Source organism: Gossypium raimondii, chromosome 3 (genome assembly GCF_025698545.1).
Source record: "Gossypium raimondii isolate GPD5lz chromosome 3, ASM2569854v1, whole genome shotgun sequence".
NCBI classification, from domain to species: Eukaryota; Viridiplantae; Streptophyta; class Magnoliopsida; order Malvales; family Malvaceae; genus Gossypium; species Gossypium raimondii.
The window spans coordinates 1222351-1250145 of NC_068567.1; the positions used below are offsets into that span (position 1 = coordinate 1222351).

Genomic DNA, 27795 nt, shown 5'->3' on the forward strand with positions numbered 1-27795 from the left:
TTTCGGTCAAAAGTGCTTACAGGATGTTAAAAGAAGATTCTTGGAATTCAAGAGAAAATAAATGGAAAATGGCATGGAAATACCCAGGATCTCAAAGTTCGTTTCTTCATTTGGACTGCTCTAAAATAACGACACCTTACAAATACCGAAAGAGTTAGAAGAGGGATTGGAGCTGACCCTTTATGTCCCATTTGTGGCCATGGTTCGGAAGACGTTTTACACGTGCTTAGATATTGTTCAGTGGCTAAGGATGTCTGGCTAAACGTCGTAGCGGTAAACCAACAAAGAACATTTTTTTTCGGATAATTTTCATGATTAGCTAGTTTCTAATATGCAGGACTGTTCGAAAGTGCATGCGGGAGGAGTCAATTGGGCCTGTCGTTTTGGACTCCTATTTTGGCGTATTTGGAAGAACTGCAATCTCTTTTTCTTTTAAGGTTTAACGTGGAATCTGAGCGAGATTGTCGAAGTTTTAGATACTTGCGCCAAACAATACTCTATGGTGTCTAGAGATGATTCCATTTGCTGCCAGGAACTAGGGTTGAGAAACCAAAAGCAGTGAATTGGGTTTTCCTAAATACTGATGAAGTTGTTTCGTCGAGTTCTAACCTAGCTACTGTTGGGGTATAGTGCGGGATGAAAATGGGGAGTGGATCCTTGGATATAATCACTATTTGGGAAAACGCTGAACTATGAGGCATTCTGGATGGCCTCAAAATAGTTCAAAGAAGAGGCCATGACAAGGTTATAATCTAAATTACTGATAATTTAGAGGTAGTTAAATTGATTTAGGACAATGCATTGACCATCTCGAATTCTACTAATTAGGAGGATCCAACATCTTTTATATCAGGAAGACCACTGACTTGTAAGACATATATCTAGAGAATAGAACAACGTGGCGAATGCTTTAGCCAAATTGGCTTTTGAACAAAAGGAAGATATGCAAATCCTTGATTGTCCTATAAGGGAGATTGAAGAAATCCTAGAAAAAGATAGAGTTAAAAATGTGTTATTTCATAATGTTTCTTGTAATTAATTGTTAGTTTTGTTTTATTTCACCAAATAAAAGTGTAATATAAAATTATATTCAACCCCTTTAAGATTCTTAAGTTTTAATTTAATCCTTTTAAATTATTTCTTTTATCAATTTAGTTTTATTCTTTTTGAGCTAAATTTGGTCATTGACCTTTCAAAAGAGTTAAAATTATTTTTAATGAAAATATTGACTAAAACATTAATGCTTTGTTTGGTTACTAGTATAATAAGCGAGTAAAAACATGTTTAACATGTGTTTTAAAATATTTAGACATAAAATAAAGAACAATTAGTAGAAATTTCAACGCATAAATTAGAAAAATGAGTAAAAACTCTTGTAAAAAAATAAGATATCTTTAAAATAAACGAAAATTTTCATTTTCTTTGCTACAAACAAATCATGTAAGTGATTAAAACTATCAATTGGGAACTAGTTTATAATTAACCACGGTCTAAAACATGTGAAAAAATAATACTTCAACCAAATGTAGCATAATACTTTTAATAATATTAACATAGCAAACTCAGGTGGCAATTCTTTTGTACTTAAAGTCGATATGATACTATTTGTTTTATATGTCACATTAACAAGTAATTTAAAATTATAAAAATATTTTAAAAAATCAAAATTATAAAAATTTCCAGAAATAAGTATGGAGTACATGTAGATTATCATGTTGGTTAAAATATTTAAAAATTTAATATTTTAGTCGATAAAAGCTAAGTTTCTCCTCGTATAAAGGTGATGTTACTTAAAGGTCATAGAGGAAGTCTCTTTGATGCGAGATATCTGGACATGCTTCACATAGGTCAGTGATAAAACAACTAAAATTCAAATCCTAGGGTTAAAATTTTTTCTTCATGTAAAGTCTTATAATTTTGCTTTTATATGATGGAGTAGTAAACTAGAAGGCCTTAATGATGACCGGAGAGTATCAGCACTAGAGGTGCTCATGGGTCAAGTCGGGTTGAGTTTGAATTAGGCCTAAACATAATATTATTATATTTTATACTTGTCCAAGTCTGGTCCAATCCAAAATCTAAACTTAAAATTTTGTCAAAATCCTCCTATATTTATAAAAGATTAACCCAAGCCTATTTTAGGTCCATCCATATTACTTTTTAAATTTTTAAAAAATATATTTATATTATATTATATTAATATTTAATATTTTTATACATTTTTATTTATTGAAAATTTTGTATAGTCATCTTAACATTATTTTAATGTAAATAGACTAGTATTATATATTTAGTATAAGTTTATTTTTTTGATGTGTTCTAAATTACACAAGATATAAAAAAATATAAAGTAACATAAACTTAAAACGGGTTAGGTCAGACCGGATTCAAGCATTGAATATTTAAACTCAAGCCCGATCTATATTTTAAACGGGTCTAATTTTTTTTTCAAGCCCATTTTTTAGGCTTAATATATTTGCCCAAAACCTTTAAAATTTCAAATAGACCTTCAAGACTAGAGAAGTAACCTAAACAATGAAGAGGTCTAACCAGCACAAATATGAATGGAAAAGCTATTTCTGATTTCTAGGAGCTAAAACTTGATGAGTTCACCAATCGGATTCCCTTGAAAATAAAAATAGTAACTTAGTTTATCGTAATTGGGAAAAGGAGCTAGCATCTCTGTATCTAGCTAAGTTGAAGGTTTGAGCTTCCATGTCATAATCCAAAATAATCAGGAAAATAAGTTGGCTCTCCTGTATTTATTTCTTTGGTTTCTTCTTCACAACCGACGACTTGAATCGAGCAGGGTCACTTGAAGATTCTTCTGACACCTTTCTCCTGTTTAAGCCATTCGATAAACAGTTCAAATCCTCATCATAGATGAAAACATCATCTGAAATCCTTGGAACAAATTCCTTTGGTTTCTGCATTAAAGATGACATCAATGTTAGAAACATGGCCGCCTAGAACAAAGAGCAATCACAAGTGGTGATAATAAAAGCAATACACCAATTCTACCCTGGAAAATCGATTTAATGAGGGCTTCATCTTCTTCTTCTAGTTTCTTTTCCTGTAAGCAGTAGTCAGAAAAGAGAAGAAATATATAAGCATGCTAAGCAACGTGAGTCCTACTTATCACTCCAATCCATGTTTGTATGTCTGCATACTCATCTCCCTCTCACAGCAAGTATGCGAGCATTCATAAAGATTATAATATCAGAGTTCAGATTTAAGAGAACTTGCATTCATTAAGCATGATTCAAGAAGACTATCTTACTAACATCAGAGTTCAGATTTGGACTACCACGAAGTATCTTACCTTTTCTGCAGCAGTGCGTTGCAAGGCGTCCAGCATTGAATCTACGCTCACCGTAGCATGTCTGGACTTCCTAGATTTCATCTTATCAAGTGCAGCAAGGATGTCTATCTCTCTTTTCGAATCCAACGTTCGGTTCTCCAAAGATTTCATCGCATCCCCCATTCTTTGAGATTTTCTTCTGTTTCTCTCTCTCTCTCTCCACTTCCTCATCTTCAGCACGCCAAGGTTCAAAATTTCTTGTTGGACCCGATTCAACAACATAATTTTTATTTTGTGGATCAGTCTTTGTCGTCATCTCAGCAAAGCAATTGGTGCATTTGAAATAAAACCTATGCATTCGGATCCCTTAGAATGTCTCGCATGTCTTGCAACGTATACTCATCGGAAGCATATTCCGAACCTTCATCTGTAGATTCTTCGGCCGCCGGGCCCTCGGAAGCTTCGACGGATCGAAGTCCTGCGGGTTCCCATCTTCGAAGATCACAAAGATTTTCGATCGGGATCTCAAATCAAAATATAGCAGAACGAGTTGAATCCATTAAGAAGTTAGTAACAGAACCAAATGCGGTAATCAAACTCTGAAATCAATTCCCATCTCTTCGTTGTTGGACTCCAAAGTCCAAATTACTCGAATTTAGATTCCAACCTACAACATCTTTATTTATGACCTTGCAGATATAGTGATTGTTCGAATCTTCATGATTGAGATAAAATCTTATATATTCATCTTTCGACTTCAAACTTAAATTCAAATCCAAATCATCATTTTGATTTCTGCTATAAAAAGTAACATCTCTGCTCAAATCATTGTGAATTGAATTAGTGAATATCGAAATCGATTCCATCTCTTCATGATTTGGCTTTGGATTTAAAATTTTAGATATAAGATTTAAATCTCCTTATCATTTAAAGAAGACCCCAAAATCAACTTTGGTTTTGAATTTAGGGTTTCAAACAAGATTACTATTTTGATTTACCTATGTCGATAACAACAACAACAACAATAAGTGTAAACTATAAAAGTAGTCACTTTTATTTGTCTTATGTTACATTTTAGTCACTTATGTTTGAAATATTACATTTTAGTCACTTACGTTATCGTTTTGTTACGAAGTGGTCACTTTATCGTTAAACTCTATTACCTCCCTAACAACAGTCCTACGTGGCAGTCCAAATGAGTTTTTAATACCAACTTTGATGTCCAATTGTTGAGATGAAAATAAGTTTTTAATCAAGATTAAATCAATTTTTAAAGGGTTAAATCAATTTTTTATCACTTTTAAGGGGGGCCAAAGTACAATTTTACCTTTACTAATTTTAAATTTTAAAATTTCAAAAAGCTTAAATAAAAAATTTTCCATTTTAATGGGGGTCAGGGCCGCTACCAGCCCCTGTGATTTTGCCCCTATTTTTAAGTTGGTAATTAAAACTCATTTGGACTATCATGTACGACCACCATTAGAAAGGTAACGGAGCTTAATGGTAGAGTGACCACTTTTGATAACGTAAATGATTAAAACATAACATTTCAAACATAAATGACTAAAATGTAATCTGAGAATAATAAAAATGACTAACTCTATAGTTTGCCCTAATAATAATAATAATGAGAAGAAGAAGAATTAGAAAAGATCAACTCCTATAAATATTAGGATTGAATAAAAAAATCATAAATTAACTTACTGATAATAAATATAATAACAGAATTTTAAATAATTCTGTTAAAAAAATAAAATGGAAATAACAGTTTAAGCCATTCTAATAAAAATTAGAAATAACCTCTCAACGTGGTAATTACAAACTATGAACTACAGATAAACTACTTCAAACCCAAAAAATTAACCATTTTCAGATTTGAATAGATTTTCATATATGGATTTGAACAAATTTTCCTCTTCAAACTTGTTTGATTCAATGATAAAATTTGGGAAAATATACAAAGGAGAATCGTCACTAATTCTTACATTTTGTCGTAAATAACGCTTTTTTCCATCTTCATCGTTCGACTTCAAATTCAAATTTAAACCCAAATCATCGTTCCTATTTCTGATCTCAAAAGTAACATCGCTGCTCAAATCTTCGTGATTTGAAGATCTCGAAATTGACTCTATCTCTTCATCATCTGACTCCAACTTACTCAAATTTAGATTCCGACCTGCAACATCTTTATTTATGATCTTAGGATCTTCATGATTCACGTAAAGTCTCAAATCTTCATCGTTCAACTTCAAGTTTAAATTCAAATCCAAACCATCATTCCTAGTTCTGGTCTCAAAAGTAACATCGCTACTCAAATCTTTATGATCTGACTCAGAGAATATCGAAATCAACCCCATCTCTTCATCATTTGGCTTTGAAGGTAGGTTCATCTCTTCATGATTCTTTTCCGAACTTAAGATTCTTCTCTTCTTCGTGTTCAATTTCGAATCCGAATCCAAATCAGCGGCATTTTTATTCCTGATCTCGCAAATAACATAATCGTTCGACTCTTCCCGTTTCAAAGAAAATTCATGCATGATCCAATGCCCATTATCCTGATTCATCCATTCATCGTTTTTGCAACTAAAAGTGAAATACTTATGATACCCTAAAAGCTTACCACCGTCGTCATAAACTTCTTTCGTATTCCGAGCAAGCCAACATCCCGAACCGGCGGTCCGATCGATTCTCAATCTGCTCTTCTTCTTCAACTTAGTGAAAACCCAATACGGGGTTTTCGAATTTTTGTCGAAAATATTCCACGGCTCTTTGTTTTCACCATAAATATCAACCTGGATTAAAGGACTAGAAGGCAAACACTCTCCATTTACGATTGGGAAAAGAAAACGGATGAAAATTTCTTGTCTTGAGGGACGAAATTGATAACCATAGGGAACTGGACTAGAGTTCAACATTATGAATCAACAGCTAAAGCTTAAATACATATCCATATATATCGATATAAAAAATATTTTAAAAATTATAGATAAGACTTGATCACATAGAATCCCATGGACTTAGGAATACTACCTCTTCGAAATTGGAAATTAGAATATTTATATATAAAATTATTTTTATACCTATATATCGGAAAAAGCTAAAGATAATATTCTTAATTTCGATTATATAGGCGATAAAGTTAATTCATTCGATTAGGATTTCTATATATTATCTATTTTAATGATTGGATGAAATCGAGTCGAATTATAAATCGAGATAGAAAGTTCGTTCGATATTTGAGTGGATCTCTAATTTTATAATATGGTATTTAGATTATATAAATCGAGATAGAAAGTTGGTTCGATATTCATTCGTTCGAATTATAAATCCTGAGTATAAAATAAAATAAAATAAAATATACTGAGTTTTTTTTTGTTTTTAATTTTATAATATGATATTTAGATTATTATTATTTAATAACCATGTTTCATTTATTTATTTTAATGTCGTATGGAGTAGGGGTGAGCAAATTCCGATTTGATTCGAAAAACTCGATAAAAATTTAAATTTTGAATTAAATAGTTCGAGTTATTTGAGTTAATGGAGTTATTCAAACCAACTCGAATAAAAAATTTTAATTTTTCCGGTTTAACTCGAATATGAATTACACAATTCGAGTTATTCGAAATTTGAATAAAAAAAGAAAAAACTACATCGTTTTGATAAATGTTTACCTTTTCTAAAGTTAAAAGTCAAAACTATTAATTTATAAGGCAAAACTACGTTGTTTTGATAATTGTTTACCCATTAAGTTAAAAGGCAAAACCATTATATTGTTTATGTAGTTAAATAATCTTGTACTTTGTCTACTAGTTCAATAATCGATCTATGTAAACGCAACATTGAGTATAAATAACAAAATTTGTTAACTCGACTGGAAATTTTTTGACTCTATTCGATTCGAAAAAATTTTAATTTGAGATTGGTTGCTGAAATAGGATTTGTCAACTAGACTAACGTGAATTTTTTTGACTCAACTCGACTGAATACTCACCCCTAGTCTAGAGTTGTTAATCACATTACTAGAGTTAAAAATTTTATTATAAATTGAGGGTAGGATATTTTAAATCTACAAATATAGTTAATAAACCATCATAATTGATTTTATAGGAAGGATAAATTACATAAATATTCATCAAAAATAAAAATTTTATAATTTAAACACTCACGTTACGTAATTCGATTAGTTTGGTCAATTCCATTAAACGATAAGCTAACGTGGTAGTTAAAAATTAGTATAATAATAAATTTAGCACTCTACTTTTACATATTACATCAATTTAGTCATAATTTTAATAATATAACCCTCAAAATTGACAAATTAACTCAATTTAATCCTATTCTAGAAAATTCAAAAAAAAATATAAAAGGACATAAATATTTTAAAAAAAGATAATAATAAATTTAAATTTTATATTAATACTAATATTAAATAAAATAAAAATCCCCCACTCCCGTTCTTCTCCCTCTCCCCGTCACACCGCCGTCCCTCCCCTCCTCCCCCACCGGATTCCTTTGTTGCAGCGTCTATACAAAAAGAAATTTACACACTCCAGCTAATCTGATACTATAAAATACCAATTACACACTATGCTTCAAGCACTTTCTACACAGAGGTAAGCTTATTAACGATTTTGTTAAGCGTTGTTGATTGTATTTCCTGTAATCGGCAATGATCGAGATCGATTCCCTTTTTAGTACGTAAGGTCGGCCTGTCTGTTGACAACTAAGCCGGTTTTGGACCACTTGTTAATTCAGAATCTTATGTTTGTTCTTCTCGGCAGCTCAGTGGAAAATCACTTAATCCGAAGTTATAGAAGGAGCAGAGAGGAAGACGGAGAGGAACGGCGGTGTGGGATTTTTATTTTATTTTAAATTAATATAATTATATAGTTAATATTAATATAAATATAAAATTTAAGGATAAATTATTAAAATAGTAATTTTTGTTTGTCTCGGGTTACATTTTAGTCTCTTATGTTTGAAATGTTATGTTTTAGTCACTTATGTTATCGTGTTATAACATTTTAGCCACTGAGCGTTAATTTCCATTAACAGTGTAACAGTAAGCTGACGTGGCATGTTAAATCATAATTTCAAACAAAAATTTTAGGTTTGATTTTAGCTCAAAACAAAAAAATATATATATAGGGACCAATTGTATAATTTAACTTAAAATTTTTGTTTGAAATGAAAATTTAACGTGCCACGTCAGCTAACTGTTACACCGTTAATGACAATTAACGGCTCAATGACTTAAATGTTATAACACGTTAACATAGGTGATGAGAACGTAACATTTTAAATATAAGTGACTAAAATATAACCTGAAGTAAATAAAAACGACTATTTTGATACTTTACCCAAAAGTTAGATAAATAATTTTATATATATATATATATATATTTTTAGAATTAAGATCAAATTGTAAATTTTAAGGATAAATTTTTAAAATTATGGCCAAATCAAAATTGAGAACTAAATTGATATAATTTGCTATAATATGTAAAAGTCAAACACGAATGGTAAACAAGCATTAATTCCTTAAATGAAAAATTGATATAATTTGCTAACCTTGAAGGATCTTTCATCTTGGCTCCTTAAATGAAAAAATTGATCTTAATAGTTCCATTTAAATTATAAATTACTTTACCATAAAATTACACTTTAACCTTCAAATTTTTTTTTAAAAATTTTAATTCCTTTAAAAACCTGTATAATCATATACTAATATACTATAAAATTATGTTTTAATCTCTAAAAAATTTACTATTCTATTTTGGCCTCCATAAAAAATTTCTGGATTCGCCCCTGAATCTAATCACACCCATGGTCAAGACTCGCACCCGAGTTCGAATAACACGGCCAATAGAACTCCACATTCAAACTGAATCAAAGAGATAAAATCCAGAGAAATACATGTTTTTTTATTTATTCAAGTTATATTCAAACATAAATGTCATATGAAATTGAATTTTCATCATCATAAACTACATGGTAAAATAACAATAATGATGAACAATTATCAGTAAAATTGAAGTCCACCCTTAGCAACAAAGAAATTTATGCAAAAATCTTTTGGAAGTTCAAAAACAGACCTGAAAACTTATCCGATCATACCCGATGAACGCAATTGATCAGAAACATCGAATCATCAAGAATATCCCGGTTTTTCCAACTCCGGAATTACCATTGAACTGCAGTGCTGTTAAGGGATGACACAATGATCCGGACCTACATTGTACATATAATGGCAACACCTTCGGAATGAACTACGCTATTTCGATGCCTCCGAGGGGAACCGAGCTCATCTGCAATGTTCTACTGTTTCCCATAAACCGAACAGAAGGAAGAGAAGGATCCGTAACGGATTCGATTTCGAGGAAGTTGAAATCGTATGCACCGGACCGTTTCAAACTGAATACAAAAATAAGTACAATCCATCCCAACATCGAAACAGCCCAATAATTAGTCATCCCATGAATCAAACCCCAAGCTATAGCATACCCCACTATGATTCCTGATAAATGACCGAGAAAACTCGCTTGCGGGACGATAATCGAAGTGAAAATCAGCGACTCGAATGGCGCGAAACTAATGGGAAGCGAAACGAATCCGAAAAGATCCAATTTCGACGAAGGTTGCTTAACGGACAAAATTGTCATCCAACCGAAAACAACACAAGAATACCCAACAGCGGTAACTCGCCGGAAATACTCGATCTTAAACCGTTGAATCAAGATATGGTACATTCCTAATACGAGTAAACCGGATAATACGACTAAAACAAGTGTATATTGTAGATAATAAGCTATTCCAAGACCTAAATAATCTAATTGTTCAACAATACCAAGACTCCAAAGTGCACTCATATTGAAAACAAGATGAATAACACTGATATGTGAAAAAGCTGAAGTAATTAACCTCCAATAGTGACCTTCAATGGCGGTTTCATAACTTACACCAACATGTTGATAACCAATGTTCTTCTTTTGTATGTAAAACCATATTGTTGTACATATACCTATTATACAACTTGTTGCTGGTTTCTCCATTACCTCATAAAACAACGGCTTCCCCATTTCTAAAAGAAAATTGTTTCAGCTTCCTAATTTTGTACTTTATTCAATCAATGGATCAAAACCCAGAATTTCTATTCAAGAACCCATCAAAAAAATTCATTAAAAAAACCCAAATCTTGCATGAACTGAAAAACCCAGATCTAAAATACCCAAAAATTTTCAAATACTAATAAATTAATTACAGAAAAAAAAAAGAGAAATTGGGGGGGTTTCAGAGTGGATGGATAAACTGGTTGAAGCAAAAAAGAAGAAGAGAAAATTGAGAAAATTTAAAAGGAAATTTAAGAAGGGGGATTTGGGATCTTACTTTATGAGCTTTGATTGTAATTTTGTAAATCGATTTCAGTTTTTTTTGGTTGCCTTTCTAGATTTTGCTTCTGGTTTTCCTTTTCGTACTTTACCAATAGAAGATCAGGGAAATGATTCAATGTTTTTAATTTGATTAATAAATGTGTCTGGGACTCTCGCGAAAGAGTGTTAAAATTGAAGGTTTATATTAAGATTTGATCCTTTAACTATGTTCTTTTTCTCATTTTGGTATCTAAACTTTTTTTTGTTCCATTTTGGTACTTAACTATAAGTTTTTTTTCCCATTTTATCCAAAAATTACTGATGTTTAATAAGAACGTGCCATGTGACATATTATTGACAAATTTTCTTTTTGGGTAAAATGGGATGAAAATGATAATTTAGTTATCAATGTGGGACAAAAAATTTTGGGTACCAAAATGAAAAAAAAATGTATAGTTCTAGAGCTAAATCCAAAATTAAAACTTAACCGGGTTGGGTTGGGTGATTTTTTTTCATAATCGGTAGGAGGTAATCCGAAATTTTCATTTATTTTAAAAGGTGAAATTTTAATTGTTGGTCCTCTATTATGATTAAATTTAAAATTTAATACTTATACTTTAATTTGATACAATTTGGTCTTCTAAATTAATTCAATGCTACTAGTTGGTTTAGATAGTTAACACTAACTATTTTGGTTTTTTTTTGCCTTAAGAACACCGACTAAATTATTATATTTCCCACTGGCTTTTCTAAAAATAATAATATGAAGAATTAAATTATGCCAAATTAAAATACAAGGATTAATTTATTCAAAAATGTAGGGATTAAATATCATATTTGAGAATAATAAATTGATCAAAATCATAATTTGACTTGTTTTAAAATATTTTAAAATATTAAAATTTTAAAATATAATTTATATTGATATAAAAAGTTTTCTTTTCTCTTTACATCACTACATAAATTTGGATTTATGGGAAATTTTCATTTCTTAAGGCTAATTGTTGATTGATAGGGACACATTTTAATTTCTATAAAATAGAAAACATATTAAATATTTTTATTGCAATGAACTAGTAGCATGTATTTTTTTTTCTTTAAGCAAAGGTAATTATAATTATTTTTGGTGAATTATAAGAGGAGGGTAAAGCTCTAATAACAAAGTGGCTAGAGCAACTCAAACCCAGACCATATCTAGGGCGGTGAACACCCTGACTATTAGGCCAACTAAAAATTGTTCCAAAGTAGTCTTTGTACATTAAAATTTTATTCAAATAATGACACTTATAATTTATTGTTAAGTTATTGATCATTTGGACAAAATATATCATATCCAAATGATTTACTCAAAGATCCGACTGGTAAAAAAATCATCTAAGAAAATCAATGTATTTTTTAACTCTCGTAGATAAAATAAATACAAACTTAACATATCTTTTCAACCACATGATAGCTAAAAATACATAATTTTTTATGGGTCGGATGAAATTATGGGTAAATCAATTAAATATAATATTTATCCAAATTACGAACAAATTAATGACAAATTACAACAGTATCATAATTTGAATAAAATTTTAACAAAAAAGACTGATCTATAGAAATTTTAGGTAAAATACTTCTAGTAGACTTTCACAATAACATCCTCTTGTAATAATCATTGCATTTTTTAATTCAACCAAACAAATCTCAAACAAGAACTCAATTTTGAGTTAATATTTAAGACTCATCCAACTCAATTCAATTTAAGATAAAATTAAATTATTCGAGATAACTCAATTAAATTTATTTATCTAATATAAAATAAATTTTGTTCTCTCAACTTTAAACTTGATTATTAGTGTTTGAGTTCGGACTCAATTTAAGATTAAACTAAAATTTTCAATACCAAATAAAAATAAAATATATATTTAATGAGTACTCAAGTCCAACATTAAAAACTTAAATTTCTCGAGTCAATAATGACCAAAACTTCAATTTTCTTTTCTAAACCTAAATAACTTACCAATACATACATGCATACTGACACCATAATTCAACCAAATGGATGTAATGATGCATGAATGACAAAAGTAAGTTTTTATTTTCAAAGGTCAATTTATGCTATTAAACCTTCTACTTGCTTAAATCATGAATTTAGTACTTGTATTTAATTTTATCAATTTTAGACTTTTGAATTGATCATTTTAGTCCTTATACTTTTCAATTTTTAAAATTTTAGTCTTGAATAAACAACAAGAGTTAAATTCTTTTAGTAATCGTATATTATGCGTAAAGTTATAAATTTAGTCCATGTTCTTCAACTAAATTATTCTTAGTCTTTATATTTTCTGAATTTTGAAATTTCAGTCTTAATGCAAACGATAGCAGTTATATCTATTAATTGAGTTTCTTTTATGAGTAACTTGTAAAATAACAAACCGATATGCCATTACACATGTTCTATCAATTTTTAAAATAACAAATAGCTATAGTTTGATTAGGACTAAAATTTTTAAATTTTAGATATACAAAGACCGAAAATAACTAAATTAAAGTACAAGTACTATATCCACAATTTATACATAGCAAATTTAACCTTTTCCATATTTACGATAATTGCAATGGCTTAAGTTGTAAGATCCGCCATGCTAAATTGAGTATACTTACACTATACATATATAGAGACAAACTTCTCTTAGAAAATATCGTCAATCCTATATGTATTTTGTTCCTCTAATGTAGCTAATCCCTATAAATAGGTTTCAACATGCTCAAAATGAAATAAAACCAAAAATCTATACATATAAACAAGAAAGAGTTCGTACCTGCAATTTGGGGCACATTTGATAATCAATGGCTACGCTGAACGTCAAAGCATCAATGCTCTTTAACTTCATTCTGCTGATATCATTTCTTCTCATGATCACCATGGTTGAGAGCAAACTCCTGAACAGTAAGTAATTTACAATATACAAGATGAATCTTTTTGGTCACAGATTTCATGTTTAATATTCGTTTTTTTTTGTATTTTTTTGGATAATATAAATTTTAGCTTCAGAACTTGGCAAACTTTGGTACTTATATATATATATATATATATTTTTTTTTTTTTCACTTTGGTACTTAAAACTTGGCAAATAGATCCATTTTGATCCTTAAACTTGAATTCTGTCAAGATTCAATGATGTGACTAGTATTCTTAGAACATGACTAGATTGACCAATTAGGTCGATTGAACTGGGAACCAACTGGTATACTGGTTCAAAAAAAGAGGTTAAACCGATTGAATCAGAAATTAATTGAAACCAATAAAAATATAAAAATGGGATTAAAACCACTAGTTGAACAAATTGAATTAATTTATTATATTTTAAATTTTTTATGAATTTTGAACTATTTATTTAATTATTGTTGATCTACCAGTTGAACCAATTAAACCAATTGAATCAGAAACTAGTGGTTTGATTGGTTCAACCACTGATCCAGTTATTAGAACATTGCATGTGACACTCTAAGATTATATCATGTCATCATCAAACTTTTATATTTTTTGAGTTTAGGGACCAAAATAAATTTAGTTGTCAAGTTTAAGTACTAAAATGAATGAAAAAAAATACATATACTAAAGTAAACCTAATTGTCAAGTTTAGAAGCTGAAAATTATATTATCCTTATATTTTGGGTACAAATGAGGCCATAGTTTGGAAATAATTAGAAAGGGTGGGTTGCAAATGTCAAGATCCGAATCTCGGATTTGCTAAAAAGATTGTAGGAACCAACTACGCTAAATGCAAGGTTCGGTTTTTGTATCCTTGATGCCAGTTATGATTAACTTGTGGTGGTGCTTTCATGCAGTTGGGAATGGAAAGATGAAATTCCAGGAGGCGATGAAACAACCAAGGATAGCTTGTTCAGGCATCTGGTGCCCAAGGAAGAAACACCAATAAGCATTGATGAATTCATCAGAGTACTTAATAATAAATCCACAGTGGGCTATATGTATATAGCAAATAAACAAATATAGAAGAATAAATGATCAAATAGAATAATTTTTACTGGCACAAGATTATCTTTCATGTTCGTTTTGGTACGTTTTATTTAATATTTGTAAGTACAATTCTCAGCCCCGATAGCAAGTTGTGGCCCTCAGAAAACAAATTTAACACAAGAAGCAGATCATCATATTTAACATCAGCTAATAGCTAGTTTGCACAAAAACTAATTTGGATTAGTATTTGGTTCCCTGCTAATGAACTCCATGCTTCTAGTAACAATAATATATATATATATATATATGAAACTTATAAATCATTGAGGAAATACATGCATCTATTAGATCACAGACAACTAAATAAATTCTTCAAGCTGATGAAACAAGAGATCACAGATATGATGCTCATTGATCAATTAAAACAAGAACTAATTAATAATACTTTCCTACGTATCTCACCTCTCTAATTATATATTTCTGAATCACCTTTCATACACCTTTAAGATTTCTAAGGAAATCAGACTGGACTCATTTGAGATTGGAGGATATTGGGATGTATCATATTTCTAAAAATAATCAATTTGTCATTTTTAAACAAGGAAAAGCGTTGTGACTCAATTATGTCACATTAGATATGATGTCTAATTTAACAGTTAAATTAACGATTTTAATAACTTAAGAATCTTCCTGATAAAATATCAATAATTTGGGATATAATTAAAATGCTTTAAAGTTTAGGTATTAATTTAGAATAAGGGTTATAATTTAAGAATGTCTAGTGCAATTAACTCTTTAAGAAAATAAAATAATGATAACAATAAAAGAATCTAACGACATTTTCTAATATGTTATTTTATAGATTTAGTTTAATCCAATTCAGATTTTGTGTCATTCCACCAACTAGTTCTCAACCAAATGAGGGTAACAAATAGACTACCCCTATACTTATTTCCACCTAAAATTTTTCCATGGTATCACAGTCAAGAATTTTAAAGGAAAATTGAAGCATTCAATTATGAGTTATGACTTGTATATGTACTGCATTTTTTTTTCTAGAATATTGCAGCCAACTAAACTTGCATAAAGTTGAATGGTAAACAGCTCGGTTTCCAAATCATGAAGGATATAGTTTGAGATACTGCACCTCTAACACGCTTCCATAGAGGAAAGCTTCCTTTTGAGGATCTCATTTTCCTTTCTTAATTTCATAATCTTCAGCTTGAGTGTTTCAACTTGCTGATTTGAAGCTGAATCTTGCTGTTGTTCTCCAAGCTTTGTTCTGCTGATCAATACTGCAGCAAACTCATTATAATTATATCAATGGCATTATACGAGAGAACATCCTAAATTCTTAAGCAATGAACTCGAGTAAGAGTTACAGAAATCCCTATTATAGTGTCAGGCAAGATTTTTGCTTAATTAAGCTAGCATACTAAGTTTCATCAAAACCCGGTGTTAAATGATTTACTATTTACCAATCACAAACTTACATTCCTTTTCAGCTTCCTGTAGTTTCTTAGTCAACTCATTTTTCTCTTCTTGTTCTATCAGCAGACAATCTTTTAAGTCCCAAATCTCGAGAAGATCTGTAATGTATATTTAGTATTTATAAGATTATGCAACAAAATCAGGTTGGTAATTATTGAACAGTTTTAAACTTAGGATCTCACATTTTGATTCCTCATCAGACTGTAGTTGATCCAGCTTCTTTGATAGCACTTGTGCATGGGATTTATGTGTTGCTAAATCTTTACGCAGCTGAATTATGGTTGCTTCATTTGTTGCTTTTTCAAGTAGAAGACCTCTAACAGAAGGCAAATTATATTTACAGCCACAAAAACAGAATTCTTGAGGGGGGTTGGCTCTTTTGGGAGAAGTCTTCGAAGTTTCGTCCTTCGGACAGCCAATCTGATCTCCCAACAATTGTAGGGATTGTCTCTCTCAAGGAGGGTTTTGTCTTTTGTACTCTATCAAGAACTAGCTTGCCGTGAGCGGCTACCCTAAGGGCCTAGTTCAAAGAGCCTAGAGCGCCTCGACCGTACATGGACATATGACCACTCACCAAGATGTGATGTGAGCGTCTTGCCCTTGGTGGGGTTCCAACCCCAGACCTATGCCAGTGGCTTTTGGCAGAGCATGGGAGGCACACTCCCTGGAAGACTTTTCTCTAAGGAACCTTCCCCCCTCAACAAGAATATACAGGAGCAAATTACCAGAAACTTACCTGACTTTAGCCTCTAGATCCGCAACTTCCTTTGCATGGTCTTTCTTAAGCAATTCCATAGCCTTCCTATGTTCCTGCTCAGAGATTTCAACTTCTCATTGTCATGCAACTTGTTTAAAACAGTTGTCTTTAGCCCCAACAAGATTATGGAACTCACCTCCAGACATTTTATGGAGCCATTTTCTCTTTCATTTCAATCATCCATATTTTATTGGAGGTTAAATGTTCAAATTAAGGCCCGTTTTAGGGGTTGTTCATATAAAGGCCAAACCTTTTAAAATGGTCATATAAGGACTTAACATTTACAACATTTGAGAAGCCTTTATTTGAACACTTTTGAAAATGTTTGACCCTTATTTGACCATTTTAAAATGTTTAACTCTTATGTAAGCAACTCTTAAAACCTTGGGCCCCAATTTGAACATTTAGCCTTTCAGGGGCACACAAGCATAACTTAAAAAGAACTCAGAATCAAAGATGCTTACCTCTTCTTTACTCGTATATTCATCCTTTCTTCTCCAGAGTTCTTCTTTCAATCTCTGACATTCAGCATGATTTTCAAGCTGGTTTCAGAAAATTGAAGTGGATTAGGTCACAACAAAATTTAAGTAAATAAATCTTAAAAGATGTCTAGACCACCAAGGACATGAAAAAGGATGGTGCACCTGCTCAGCAAAATTGTTCAAGGATTCTGTGTACAGTTTTGTAAGCCGTGCATTATCTACAAATTATGGGAGAAAATTTTCCATTTTAAGTTTTGAACAAACAAAATTTCCACTCTGCAATTCTAGAAAAATTGGAACAACACAAAGGAGTATTACAAACTGTCCTCTTCACAAGAAACTATATATGAAAAACATACGAGTAGAATATGAAATTAGAAGGGAAGAAACCTGGGTCCTTTAGTTCAATGTAAGCTAAAAACTAGTGTAACTAGGGCCCTTTAGTTCAATGTAATGTAAAAACTAGTGTAACTAGGGATGGCAATAGAGTGGAACTGAAACAAATGTTGCTAAATCTATTACTACTTCACAAGTGGCACACTCTGTTCCATCACTCACCCCGCTTTACTATAGATATATAATCTTGAAAATCACTACCACTTTTATGGATATTGGATGTATCCATTTTCACCCCGCTCCACTTAAATTTATGTTTTTGCTACTTATCTTTAATATTTTCAATCTTTTGAAGGCGAGTAAAAAATATAAACATAATTTTTCAAAAATATTATTTAAACATAAAATATATAAGATTTTCTGTAGCATATTATTACATTCACCTTTTTAATAATTATATATAAGAATAAAGTGATAAAGTGGAGCAGAGTGTGGTGGGACAAACAATTATTATAATCACTCCATGTCCAATTTTCAAAAGAAAAAACTCACTTTCTTAAATAATTGGTTTGAAATCCATTTTCGGATTTTGCACCATAGAAACTACTACATGCAAACTGATTCATTACAAGCAACTACACTTGCAATCAGTGGATCAACGATTTTCGAATCGGTATGCACGACCCCGGTTAAGGAATGCTAGAGGTTCAATTCAATGAGACCAATAATCTGATAAGCAAACAGTTCATTATAAAATTATTGAGTAAAACAAACAACTCGCAAGTTTCAGAATTTATTTACATTGAATTGTGTATTCATATAAACACGAAAACTATCAATATGTAAGTTCCCAAAAATACATTTAGCATTCCAATAAAATTGTATTTTGTTCCTACTAAATAAGTAGCAATTTGCTTTTTAATTTTTGTTTCTCGAATCAAACCTATACACGTTCTTGGTAAACATTGAACTAAATCTCTCATCCTAAATTAGATGTAATTTATAGGCATAAAATCTTTACAATTTCTTCTCCCAAAATTCACATCATGTTTGGTAGGAGAAAAAGAAGGGAAAATAATTGGATTTGCACATTCTAATTCCCTCCGAAACCTATTCTGTCAAATATGTTAAGAGGGGAAAACTCATTTTATTTATACTCCCTAGGGATGTAATCGAGCCGAGCCCGAATACTGTCAAGCTCAAGTTTGAACTGAACTCGAAATTCAGAGCTCGATACTTGGCTTGAGCTCAATCGAACATCTATTTTTAAGATATAATTAAACTACTTGAGTTTTATTAAGCTCGTTTACCAAATTTTGTACTCAAGCTTAAGCTCAACTTAATAATTAAGCTTAGGGTTAATAATATATATTAAAGGTAATAACCTAATTTAATAATATATGAAAAGCTCGATAATGCTCGCGAGCCATTCGAGCCAAGTATTACTAAGCTTGAATTCGGCTCGACCAATACTCAAGCTCGGCTCGGTAATTACCAAATCAAGTTCAAATTTGAAACTTGCGAGGTTTGTCATTTACACCCCTTTCTTTCCTTACATTTCTCATCTTCACCTTTTCTTTTTCCTTCATACCAAACAAAACTATAACTGAAAGCTTTGATCAGATTATGAAACTTATGATCCTCAAATAAATAAAAAAGGATTTAAGGAAAGCAACCTTGTTTTAGAGAATCACAAGTGATTTTAAGAGCCTCTCCTCTTTTTATTTCTGCATTCCAATTTGATTTCAGAAACTGAATCTCTTCGGTTCTCCTCTTGAAATCCTGCATAATCCAAAACAAACCAAAAAAAAAAAACTCAAAGAGTTAATAAATTCCTTTCAATTAATCCATCATAAAAAGTGAAGAAAGGAACTGCGAAGGATAATATTTGGTAAGCTTAAATCTCTTTGGGAATTTGAAAAAGTTCTCACGTAATCCATGTAAAAACGCCTTTTACAACCCAATTAAGCTAAGACAAAAGAAAATGAAAAACTAAAAAAAAAAAACAGATAAACAGAGGGATTTACCTCGTAAATTTGATCGAAACCAGAAAGAAGCGAATCCATGTAAAGGTCGCTAGTTGCCGCCATTTTTCTGTGACTATGCTCCAATAAAAAGCAAAAAGATTTTTTAAATTCCGTGCTTTGTAAATTAATTAAAATTTTGGTAAAAAAAACTTTATGGTCCTCTCAAAAAATTAGAGCCGAAATGGAATAATTGAAGATAATTAATTATAGAATTAATGTTTTCATTTAATATTATTTTTATTGGTATAATAATAAATTTAGTTTTTTGATGTTTATATATTCTATATAAATGTTAACAGAATGAATGAATATTGTAAGCTACAGAATGTATAAACTCTAAAGGCTAATTTATTATTATATTAATAAAAATATGTACATTTGATAACTTTGTGATTAATTATTCTTAGTTGCTCACTTTCAAATTTGATAAGGATTAAATTGCATTACTTTTTCTAAGAGGGACCAATTTGCTCAATATCAAAATTAATAAAGGCTAAAGAGGTTCTTTTACCTAAATTTCTTATTCTGTAATGAAGTAAATATATTATTTGGTACTTGAACTTCATTTCAATATTCTATTTGATACCTGAGTTTTTTTCTCAATTTGGTACCTGACTTTTACTTCAATATTCAAAATGGCACCCAAGTTTTTTCAATTTGATACTTGAGTTAATGAAAACTTTCAAATAATTTAATAACTATTTTATACCTTTCAAAAGTTAAGTAAAGTTTAGTGACCTCAATGAAATTTACCCATATATTTTTATTAATTAAGATTAAAAAATTTAATCTAAACTCATACACAAAGCATAAATAATCACATTTAACACCAAACACAAGAATAAAATTTCCTTTTACTAAGGAACAGTAAAAAATTAGAATAATTTAATCGATTCAGTTGTTATCTCAAATCAAGCTTCAACTTTTAAAAAAAAAAAAAGAAGCTCGAATCAAGTTTGAATATCGAATTCCGAGTCTCAGATAATTAGAGAACTAATTTGAACTACCAAAAAGTGTTAAGAATCCTCCCAAGCCAACATGGAGGCATTTTTTAATGTGTACACTAAAATATGGTCATTCATCAATTTTTCTGCTACTAATGTAACTGTCAATCCAAAATAAGATGAAAACACTACTTTAATGAATTAATGGTCATTGATTCTTAGTTTGGCTAACTGGAAATTTTTCTTCGGGTTGTTTCAGCCAAAAGAAATTTGCAGCTTCTATCCACCGCGGATGGACCAAAAACTTGTTCTCTTTCACAGCCCAACGGGACTTTTCCGTTCCAGCATCCATTGAAACGACGTGTGTTACTGAAGAATCAGTTTCGGTCGAACACGTAGCTCCTAACTGTTCTGCCATTTTCCATAGAAGATGATTCTCTGGCTGGAATTTCGTGGGAAAAACACGGCTGAAAACGATTTTGCAATCCTTCAACACTTCCTTACGAACTGTTTTCAGGACCTGTAAGAAACAGGGGAAAAACTTGGAGTCAGGGGCGAAGCTGAATTCTTTTGGGGGGAAGGGCGATTAAGTTATATATTTTTACAAGAGTTAAAATGCAATTTACCATTATATTGACTTATATCTATATGGTTTTTAAAATGACTAAATTGAAATTCTAGCATTTCTGGAGGGGCAAACAATAATTTTACCATATAATAAATTTAAGATTTTATAAAATTTGTGGAGGTCTAAAGACAATTTCCCATTTTGGGGAGGAGAGAGGGGCAGCCCCTCTCCTGTCGCTGTCGACCCTGCTCAGAGTTTAACTAAATGACGACATCCCCTCGGGAAACAAAAGATATTTGTTTGGAGCTTCGAGTAGAGTCTAAATGTTTGGTCCCTCTAATATAAGGCCTTGATCAAATTAGTCCATGTACTATTTAAAAAGAATCAAATAAAGCCAAATTAGAATAGAGTTAACTATGTTACAATTTGGACATATTTGATTCTTCTTAATAGTATAGAGACTAAATTGATCCATTTAATAATAGAGTGATTAATTTGATCCAATCCCTATAATACAAGGACCTCCTAGGTACTTTAACCTATTTTGAATCTCAAATGATAACAAAAGGCATACCTGCCTCACATCTCGGCTAGCAAGATCGGAATCAAGTTCCTGCAAGGAGTTTAAAATAAATAAAGTCCAAAAAGAAAAAAATCACAATCCAGCCACAACATATAGAAAACAACATCTATAACAAATGATTACATACATCGAAGAAAATATGGTGGATTTGTCGAAGTATTTTAAGAATGGAAGCAAGTGCTCCATCGGGCTCACTTTCGTCACTCTTCAACTGAGAAAGAGACCTGCAATCGAAGCCGAATTGGCGACAACTCGAAGCAAAGAAATGATATCTCTCCATCAGTATCAGATTGTCTTTATGCTTCGTCCATGCCTATAATAAGAGAAGGCAATAATTTCATCAAGCTTTTAAGAAAAATTTATTCAAACACGTAACAGGATTCAACACTCAAAACATTCAAGCAATACAGGACCGGAATGGCCAGTCAGACCGGTTGGACTGGGAATCTGGAGAATGAGCTGATTAGACTGAGAACTGGTACAGACCGATTGAACCAGGTAAAAAACCAGTTAAACAGGAATTTTTGTTTGAATTTTAATGATTTTTTAATCAAACCTGTCAAATCGACGAACTAATGCCCTGACCAGTTTGACCACCGGTCCGGTTCTAAAAACATTGCATCAAGGCAAATTTCATACACCATATTCGACTGCTTATCGAAATATACTTCCAAATTTAAAACAAGAAACACAATGTCAGCTTATTAAAAGTGAACTCACATTTTCTGTATCGTCCAGGATCACGACGGCACTGTCTTGCCCTAGTACCACATCAAGACCCTTTTGGTGTTTCTGGGTGCCATCGTCTCGTGAAATCACTCGGCCATTGAAGTACTCTTTTTTTGGATCAAGCAGTTTAGCCATTTCTAGCGCATAGGGTCGATCGCCCATTGTATAAATGTACATCTCAAACATCTCACTTGCTTCTTTGAGAAATGTACGAACAAAGGGCCTCAATTTGGTCATCATATGCATAAATTCCAACATGAACAGGCTGCCCTTTGAAACATCTGTCCAAGAATACCAAAGAGCACAATGATCATAAATCCATCAAAGTAGATCGATGACATAATAAACACACACATATATATATATGGAGAGAGAGCGAGAATGGAAAAGAAGATCGATGATGTATAAGTACCAAGTCATGTGACATGCAAAACTCGAAACTCATTACATTCAAGCAACACAGATTTCTTGTCATTTTTCTATTGTTCAGTTTAAGCTTTGATAATACCAGTCTAGATTTTCAGTCCTAAGAATTACAAGCACCAAACTTAAACTGATAGCAACAAATACAATGCATCAAATTTGATTAATTCTTTAAAAATTAATTTATATCTCGAAATCAGAGTTTAAGATCGCACATCCACTGTTATATTTTGGCCACAATTCATTATCCTAGTCCAAGTGTAACTTATTCCACACGATATAGCATTGTCCAAAAAAGGATTGATGCATCCAATAAAACCTTCGCTGATTTTTCAATCCCAAAATAAGGGTACATAAGCCTTATCGGCATATAACAACAATGTTGCAGTTTCTTCTGTTGAGAATTTTACATAACTTGAGAAATTAGAATGAAAAATGATGCTACGGTTTACAAACAAAAAATGTCTGGTCAAAACATACCAAAATATTTTACACTCAGAGGCCTAGTTGATTTATGTTTAGAACTCACCAAATCAAACTTTGAAGGCAAAGCTTATTTTCAAATGATATCTAAACACATACACAAACCAGACAGAATAAAGGCAGCGACCAGGAAAAGAAAATTGAATTTCACGAGAAAACATACAAGCATTGGAATTCAAACAATTACACTACAAGAATATTGAAGGCGGGAGAAGTAAAACAGTTTAACAAAACATACCTTGCATAGAATCAGATTGGCCCTTCAAATATTCTTCCTCAGCTGTTAGGTGATTGAGTTGAGTAGAATTAAGGAGTGTGTGGTCTAAATCAAGAACTAAGTAAAGCTTTTTATGACGTAACAGATTTTTCATGTCCGTGCTGCGTAATCGAACAATTTCATCATTTCCGAGCCTTAAACCCTGAAAAGTACCGTTGTTCCCCACATCTTAGTCGAGACACAATCAATAAAAAGCACAGCTAACTATTACTATTCTCATTTGGATAATTTCACCTTATGTATATAACCAAATGTTACACCGGATTCATCATCCACTCTTTGCCCACAAAGGATGCACATTTGTCCAAAAGAACCAGGATGTGTACATGTATCCTTGTTCAAGGATACTTCTGCATGCATAAAATGTGAAATTAGCAAAGAAAGTGAAGCACCAAACAAAAAGTAAACTTAACTTCTGGATAGTTGCAATTTATGTACGTAAACCTTTTTTCTCATTTTCTTTAACAGTACATTCAAAGTGATATGCAATAGCATGCAATTCCATCTTTAGAGACTAGACATATGTTTTTACCATCTTTAGACACAGATATTAATCCTTTTGCAAAAACCTTTTTCTAGTAGGTGTTCTCAATAGAAGTTTCGGGCCGGGGGGGGGGGGGTGTGGAACACAGTCCAAGAAAGAGCAAGAATATGTTGATGCATGCATGCATTGGATAGGCAATATCATTTGAAAACAACTTCATGAAGCTTAACAAATAAAGTCAGTTGATGTTTTAAAACTTTGAAAGCTTCAGTATGGCAAACCATCTAAAACAGACTCATCCAACTTGAGCATTTAGCAGCAGATTAGATTAAAACTCAAGAATTGACAAGTTCTAGCCAAATTGTTCAAATCTTCATGTATCTCCTAAAAGCCATTAGTAATTCAATACGTTTTCTCTTCAGTACGGCAAATCTACAACAGACACATCTCATTTGAGCATTTATCAACGGGGTATTAGATTAAAACTTAAGAATAGACTAGTTTCAACCAGAACATTCTCTTCCTGTATCTCCTAAAAGTCATTACTAACTTGAGGTATTTCTGAGCAGATCTCCAGATAGTTACTTGTGCTGAAGTTCAGGGAGTTGGAGGGGACCCAAGTTTCAAATAAACTAGAGGGGCAGCTAACCAAATTAAAGAACTTTACCTAACTTTTCTTCTATCAAACCCTGAGAGGTTGACCCTTGAGGTCCTTCTAGGTCATCCAACTTCTCGGTCTTGCACCTTTTGTTCCTGCAAGTTAAATTTACACGAGTCCTTTAGTAAAGAGAAAGTGATAAAGGTAGCAAGTTCAATTCAAAATTCAAATGATATATTCAATAAGATGCTAAGATAATCAATTCTTGAGTTCTGCCAAGAACATAACATAATCCAGTGCCATGGTAGCTTTTACACCGATCAAAACAAAATCCATAAACAATTTTTTACTATTTCCTTGAATTCGAATTCATCTACACATCAATAGATATCTATCTGTAGTGAATTGAATCGAAACACGCAACAAAAACTTGTAGGAAGTCAACCAAGGAAATCCATATGTTGTGTGCATCCGTCAAGAAAGTCATGGATCACAAAATTAGGAGAGTTTCATGTAACATATACTGTTATAATAACATAACTAATGAAATACTAAAACTTCCCATAGCAACCATTAAAACACAAAGTTAATAATGTGTTCACTTTTCATTGTTTGCAAATTTTCTTTGATAATAACTCTTAACAAATTTAAAAGTTCAATATTTCTAGAAAATGCACCTATGATCGTTAAGGTCATCATTACTGTCATCCTCTTCATCGTCGCTGTCGTCATCATCACTATCAGCATCAACTTCTTCCTCTTCATTGTCTTGTTCATCTGGCGATGAGCCTGAAGAACCAACTTCAAGCTCCGCATCAATTAATGCAGCAAAATCGTCACTGCTAGACGAGTGCACTGGGGAATCAGTTGCAAAACTCATCTGCAAAATTACAAAGCCAAATGAAAACTCTAATAATTCAAACATTTAAGAAGAAAACAAAAATCAAAATACTAGAACTAAATCAGTTACAAAACTCATCTCCAAAATTACAGAGCCAACAAAAAAAAAAAACTCTAGAATTCAAACTTTTTAAAAAAAAAATTCAAATATTTGAACTGAATCACTTACAAAATTCATCTGCATAATTACAAAGCCAAATTAAAACTCTATAATTTAAACATTTAAAAAAAATTCAAATATGCGAAGTGGATCACTTACAAGACTCATCTGCAAAATTACAAAGCTAAATTAAAACTCAATTCAAACTTTTTTTTTTACAAAAATTCAAATACGTGAACGGAACCACTTACGAAACTCATCTGCAAAATTACAAAGCCAAATAAAAACTCTAGAATACAAACATTTTTTTTAATTCAAATATGCGAACTGAATCACTTACAAAACTTATCTGCAAAATTACAAAGCTAAATTAAACCTCTATAATTCAAACATGAAAGAGAAAACAACAATAAAGAAATGTAAACTGAAAACAGTATACGAAACACGCCACAAAAAAATGCAGAATCGGATATCACATAACCACAAATCAAATAAAAAACTCAAAAATCTCATACTTGAGGAAGAAATCTATTAGCTCAGGCATTGAAAATTACCTCATTTAATAGTTTTGTTTATAGGTTTTGGTTTGACCCGTCGAGAACTTGAAGGCGGGACCGGAAGCGATAACTCGGGTCAGGAATCGGGTGAACCAGAGCAGGAGCGGTGGGGCGGGAGAAGGTGACAGAAAAGGAAGAGAAGGCAGAGATATTGCACGCGCAGAGAACGAGCGCGAGTGGTGGTGTTGCCTGTGCGGGTTCTTTGAGATTTTTGGGGAAATGAAGTTGAGCTTGGGGGTTATGATGGTTACGGGGCGGGACTTGGGTTATAAGTGGGAGATGGGTCGGGTTTATTTGAGTGACCCGACCCGAGTTCTTTAAAATAAAGTTTAGGTTAAATTTTGTTATTAGTTCTTATATTATGTATAAATTATAAATTTAGTCCTTATATGTTAATTTATTTATTTTTAATCTTTGTTATTAATTTAGTCCTTATAATTTATTATAAATTTTGTCATTAATTTAGTTTTCAAATTTTAAATTTTCATCGTTGGCTAAATGTTAGGTGTTAAATGGTTACAATATGCTCTAGGTTTCTATATTTTCATAAATTTATAATTTAGTCTTTTAACTTTTCCACTTAAAAATGCGAGTCCAATAGCATTTTTAAGTCAAAAAGTCAAAGGATTAAATTTCATTAAATAAAAGTAGAGGGATTAGTTTTCAAATATCTGAAGAGTACAATGACTTGTAGCATATTTTAACCTTTTAAATTCATCAAGTTTAATTATTTTCAAAATAAGATGCAATAAACATATTATCACATTTATAACCCAATGCAACTTGTTATTTACATGTACTATTCATAGAAAAGCTAGTTAGTAGATTTAACAACCGTCTTTCCATCAATATTGAAATTTAAACTTTGAAAACTACGAGAATTAAGAACGACCTAATTAAAGAACAATGACTAATTTTACAACTTTATATACGCACATGACTAATCGATAGTAAAATTTAACCAAACGAATTTAATTGCTATATTTATCATTTAGTTAGGGTTAAAATTTCAAATTTTGAAAAATATTGAAATTACCTTTTGGATAGGTGTTTACTTCCGGTGCAGTGAGTTTAACTTTTTTATTGCCCTACGTTATAATATCACTACAATATTTAATCTCACCGTTATCGTTGTTTTTACCACAATCGAAAGTAAACGCAAGTCCATCAACAAAAATATAATAAGACCAAACCCATCAATAATATCATGACGTCGTTATATTTTTAAAATTTTACAAAAATATTAAAGAAAATTAAGAAAATAAAAAGCTTTTTACATGATGATAGTGTAAATTTGTCACTATATGGATATTGAAATTTCTCACTATATTTATTTTGATTGACATTAGCTATTAAATTTTAAGAATATGAATAAATTTACTACTCAACTTTTACGTAATTGGGATTAGTCA

General features: G+C 31.4%; 3 protein-coding genes across 5 annotated transcripts; all 3 read right to left on the reverse strand.

Moving 5' to 3' along the window:
* Window positions 1–9207: 9207 nt before the first annotated feature.
* On the reverse strand, window positions 9208–10828 carry LOC105796382 (RHOMBOID-like protein 13). Its single transcript, XM_012626081.2, has one exon. The coding sequence runs from the start codon at window positions 10381–10383 to the stop codon at window positions 9574–9576; it is 810 nt and encodes a 269-aa protein (XP_012481535.1). The 5' UTR covers window positions 10384–10828; the 3' UTR covers window positions 9208–9573.
* A 2313-nt stretch (window positions 10829–13141) lies between these two features.
* On the reverse strand, window positions 13142–19860 carry LOC105796383 (protein At-4/1). 2 transcript variants are annotated; one of them, XM_052627895.1, is made up of 9 exons: window positions 19738–19860; window positions 19387–19492; window positions 17537–17592; window positions 17357–17434; window positions 16872–16945; window positions 16318–16451; window positions 16138–16233; window positions 15792–15939; window positions 13142–13602 (listed from the first exon to the last, which is right to left on the reverse strand). In XM_052627895.1, exons 1-8 carry the CDS (start codon window positions 19798–19800, stop codon window positions 15794–15796), a joined length of 753 nt encoding a protein of 250 aa, XP_052483855.1. In that variant the 5' UTR covers window positions 19801–19860; the 3' UTR covers window positions 13142–13602; window positions 15792–15793. The 2 variants fall into 2 exon arrangements, with proteins under 2 accessions (XP_052483855.1, XP_012481538.1); XM_012626084.2 differs by lacking the exon at window positions 13142–13602 and having other exon boundaries at window positions 15466–15939.
* Window positions 19861–20692: 832 nt separating this feature from the next.
* On the reverse strand, window positions 20693–26619 carry LOC105796379 (RNA polymerase II C-terminal domain phosphatase-like 4). Of its 2 annotated transcripts, none has more exons than XM_012626075.2 (9): window positions 26381–26619; window positions 25504–25706; window positions 24896–24981; window positions 23979–24094; window positions 23706–23886; window positions 22553–22842; window positions 21960–22145; window positions 21824–21862; window positions 20693–21201 (listed from the first exon to the last, which is right to left on the reverse strand). In XM_012626075.2, the coding sequence occupies exons 2-9, from the start codon at window positions 25704–25706 to the stop codon at window positions 20890–20892; spliced, it is 1413 nt and encodes a 470-aa protein (XP_012481529.1). In that variant the 5' UTR covers window positions 26381–26619; the 3' UTR covers window positions 20693–20889. The 2 variants fall into 2 exon arrangements, with proteins under 2 accessions (XP_012481529.1, XP_052483856.1); XM_052627896.1 differs by having other exon boundaries at window positions 21060–21201; window positions 21828–21862.
* Between the last annotated feature and the right edge of the window lie 1176 nt (window positions 26620–27795).

Excerpts from the sequence above, each read along its gene's own strand:
- LOC105796382 (XM_012626081.2), bottom strand. The coding sequence starts at position 10,383 with ATGGGGAAGCCGTTGTTTTATGAGGTAATGGAGAAACCAGCAACAAGT.
- LOC105796383 (XM_052627895.1), bottom strand. The coding sequence starts at position 19,800 with ATGGCGGCAACTAGCGACCTTTACATGGATTCGCTTCTTTCTGGTTTC. Across the intron at positions 17,593-19,386 it reads TTGTGATTCTCTAAAACAAG|ATAATGCACGGCTTACAAAA; the intron begins GTTGCTTTCCTT and ends CATAATTTGTAG. Across the intron at positions 16,946-17,356 it reads AATATACGAGTAAAGAAGAG|GAACATAGGAAGGCTATGGA; the intron begins GTAAGCATCTTT and ends ATCTCTGAGCAG.
- LOC105796379 (XM_012626075.2), bottom strand. The coding sequence starts at position 25,706 with ATGAGTTTTGCAACTGATTCCCCAGTGCACTCGTCTAGCAGTGACGAT. Across the intron at positions 24,095-24,895 it reads TTTGATAGAAGAAAAGTTAG|AAGTATCCTTGAACAAGGAT; the intron begins GTAAAGTTCTTT and ends TTATGCATGCAG. Across the intron at positions 21,863-21,959 it reads TCCACCATATTTTCTTCGAT|GAACTTGATTCCGATCTTGC; the intron begins GTATGTAATCAT and ends AACTCCTTGCAG.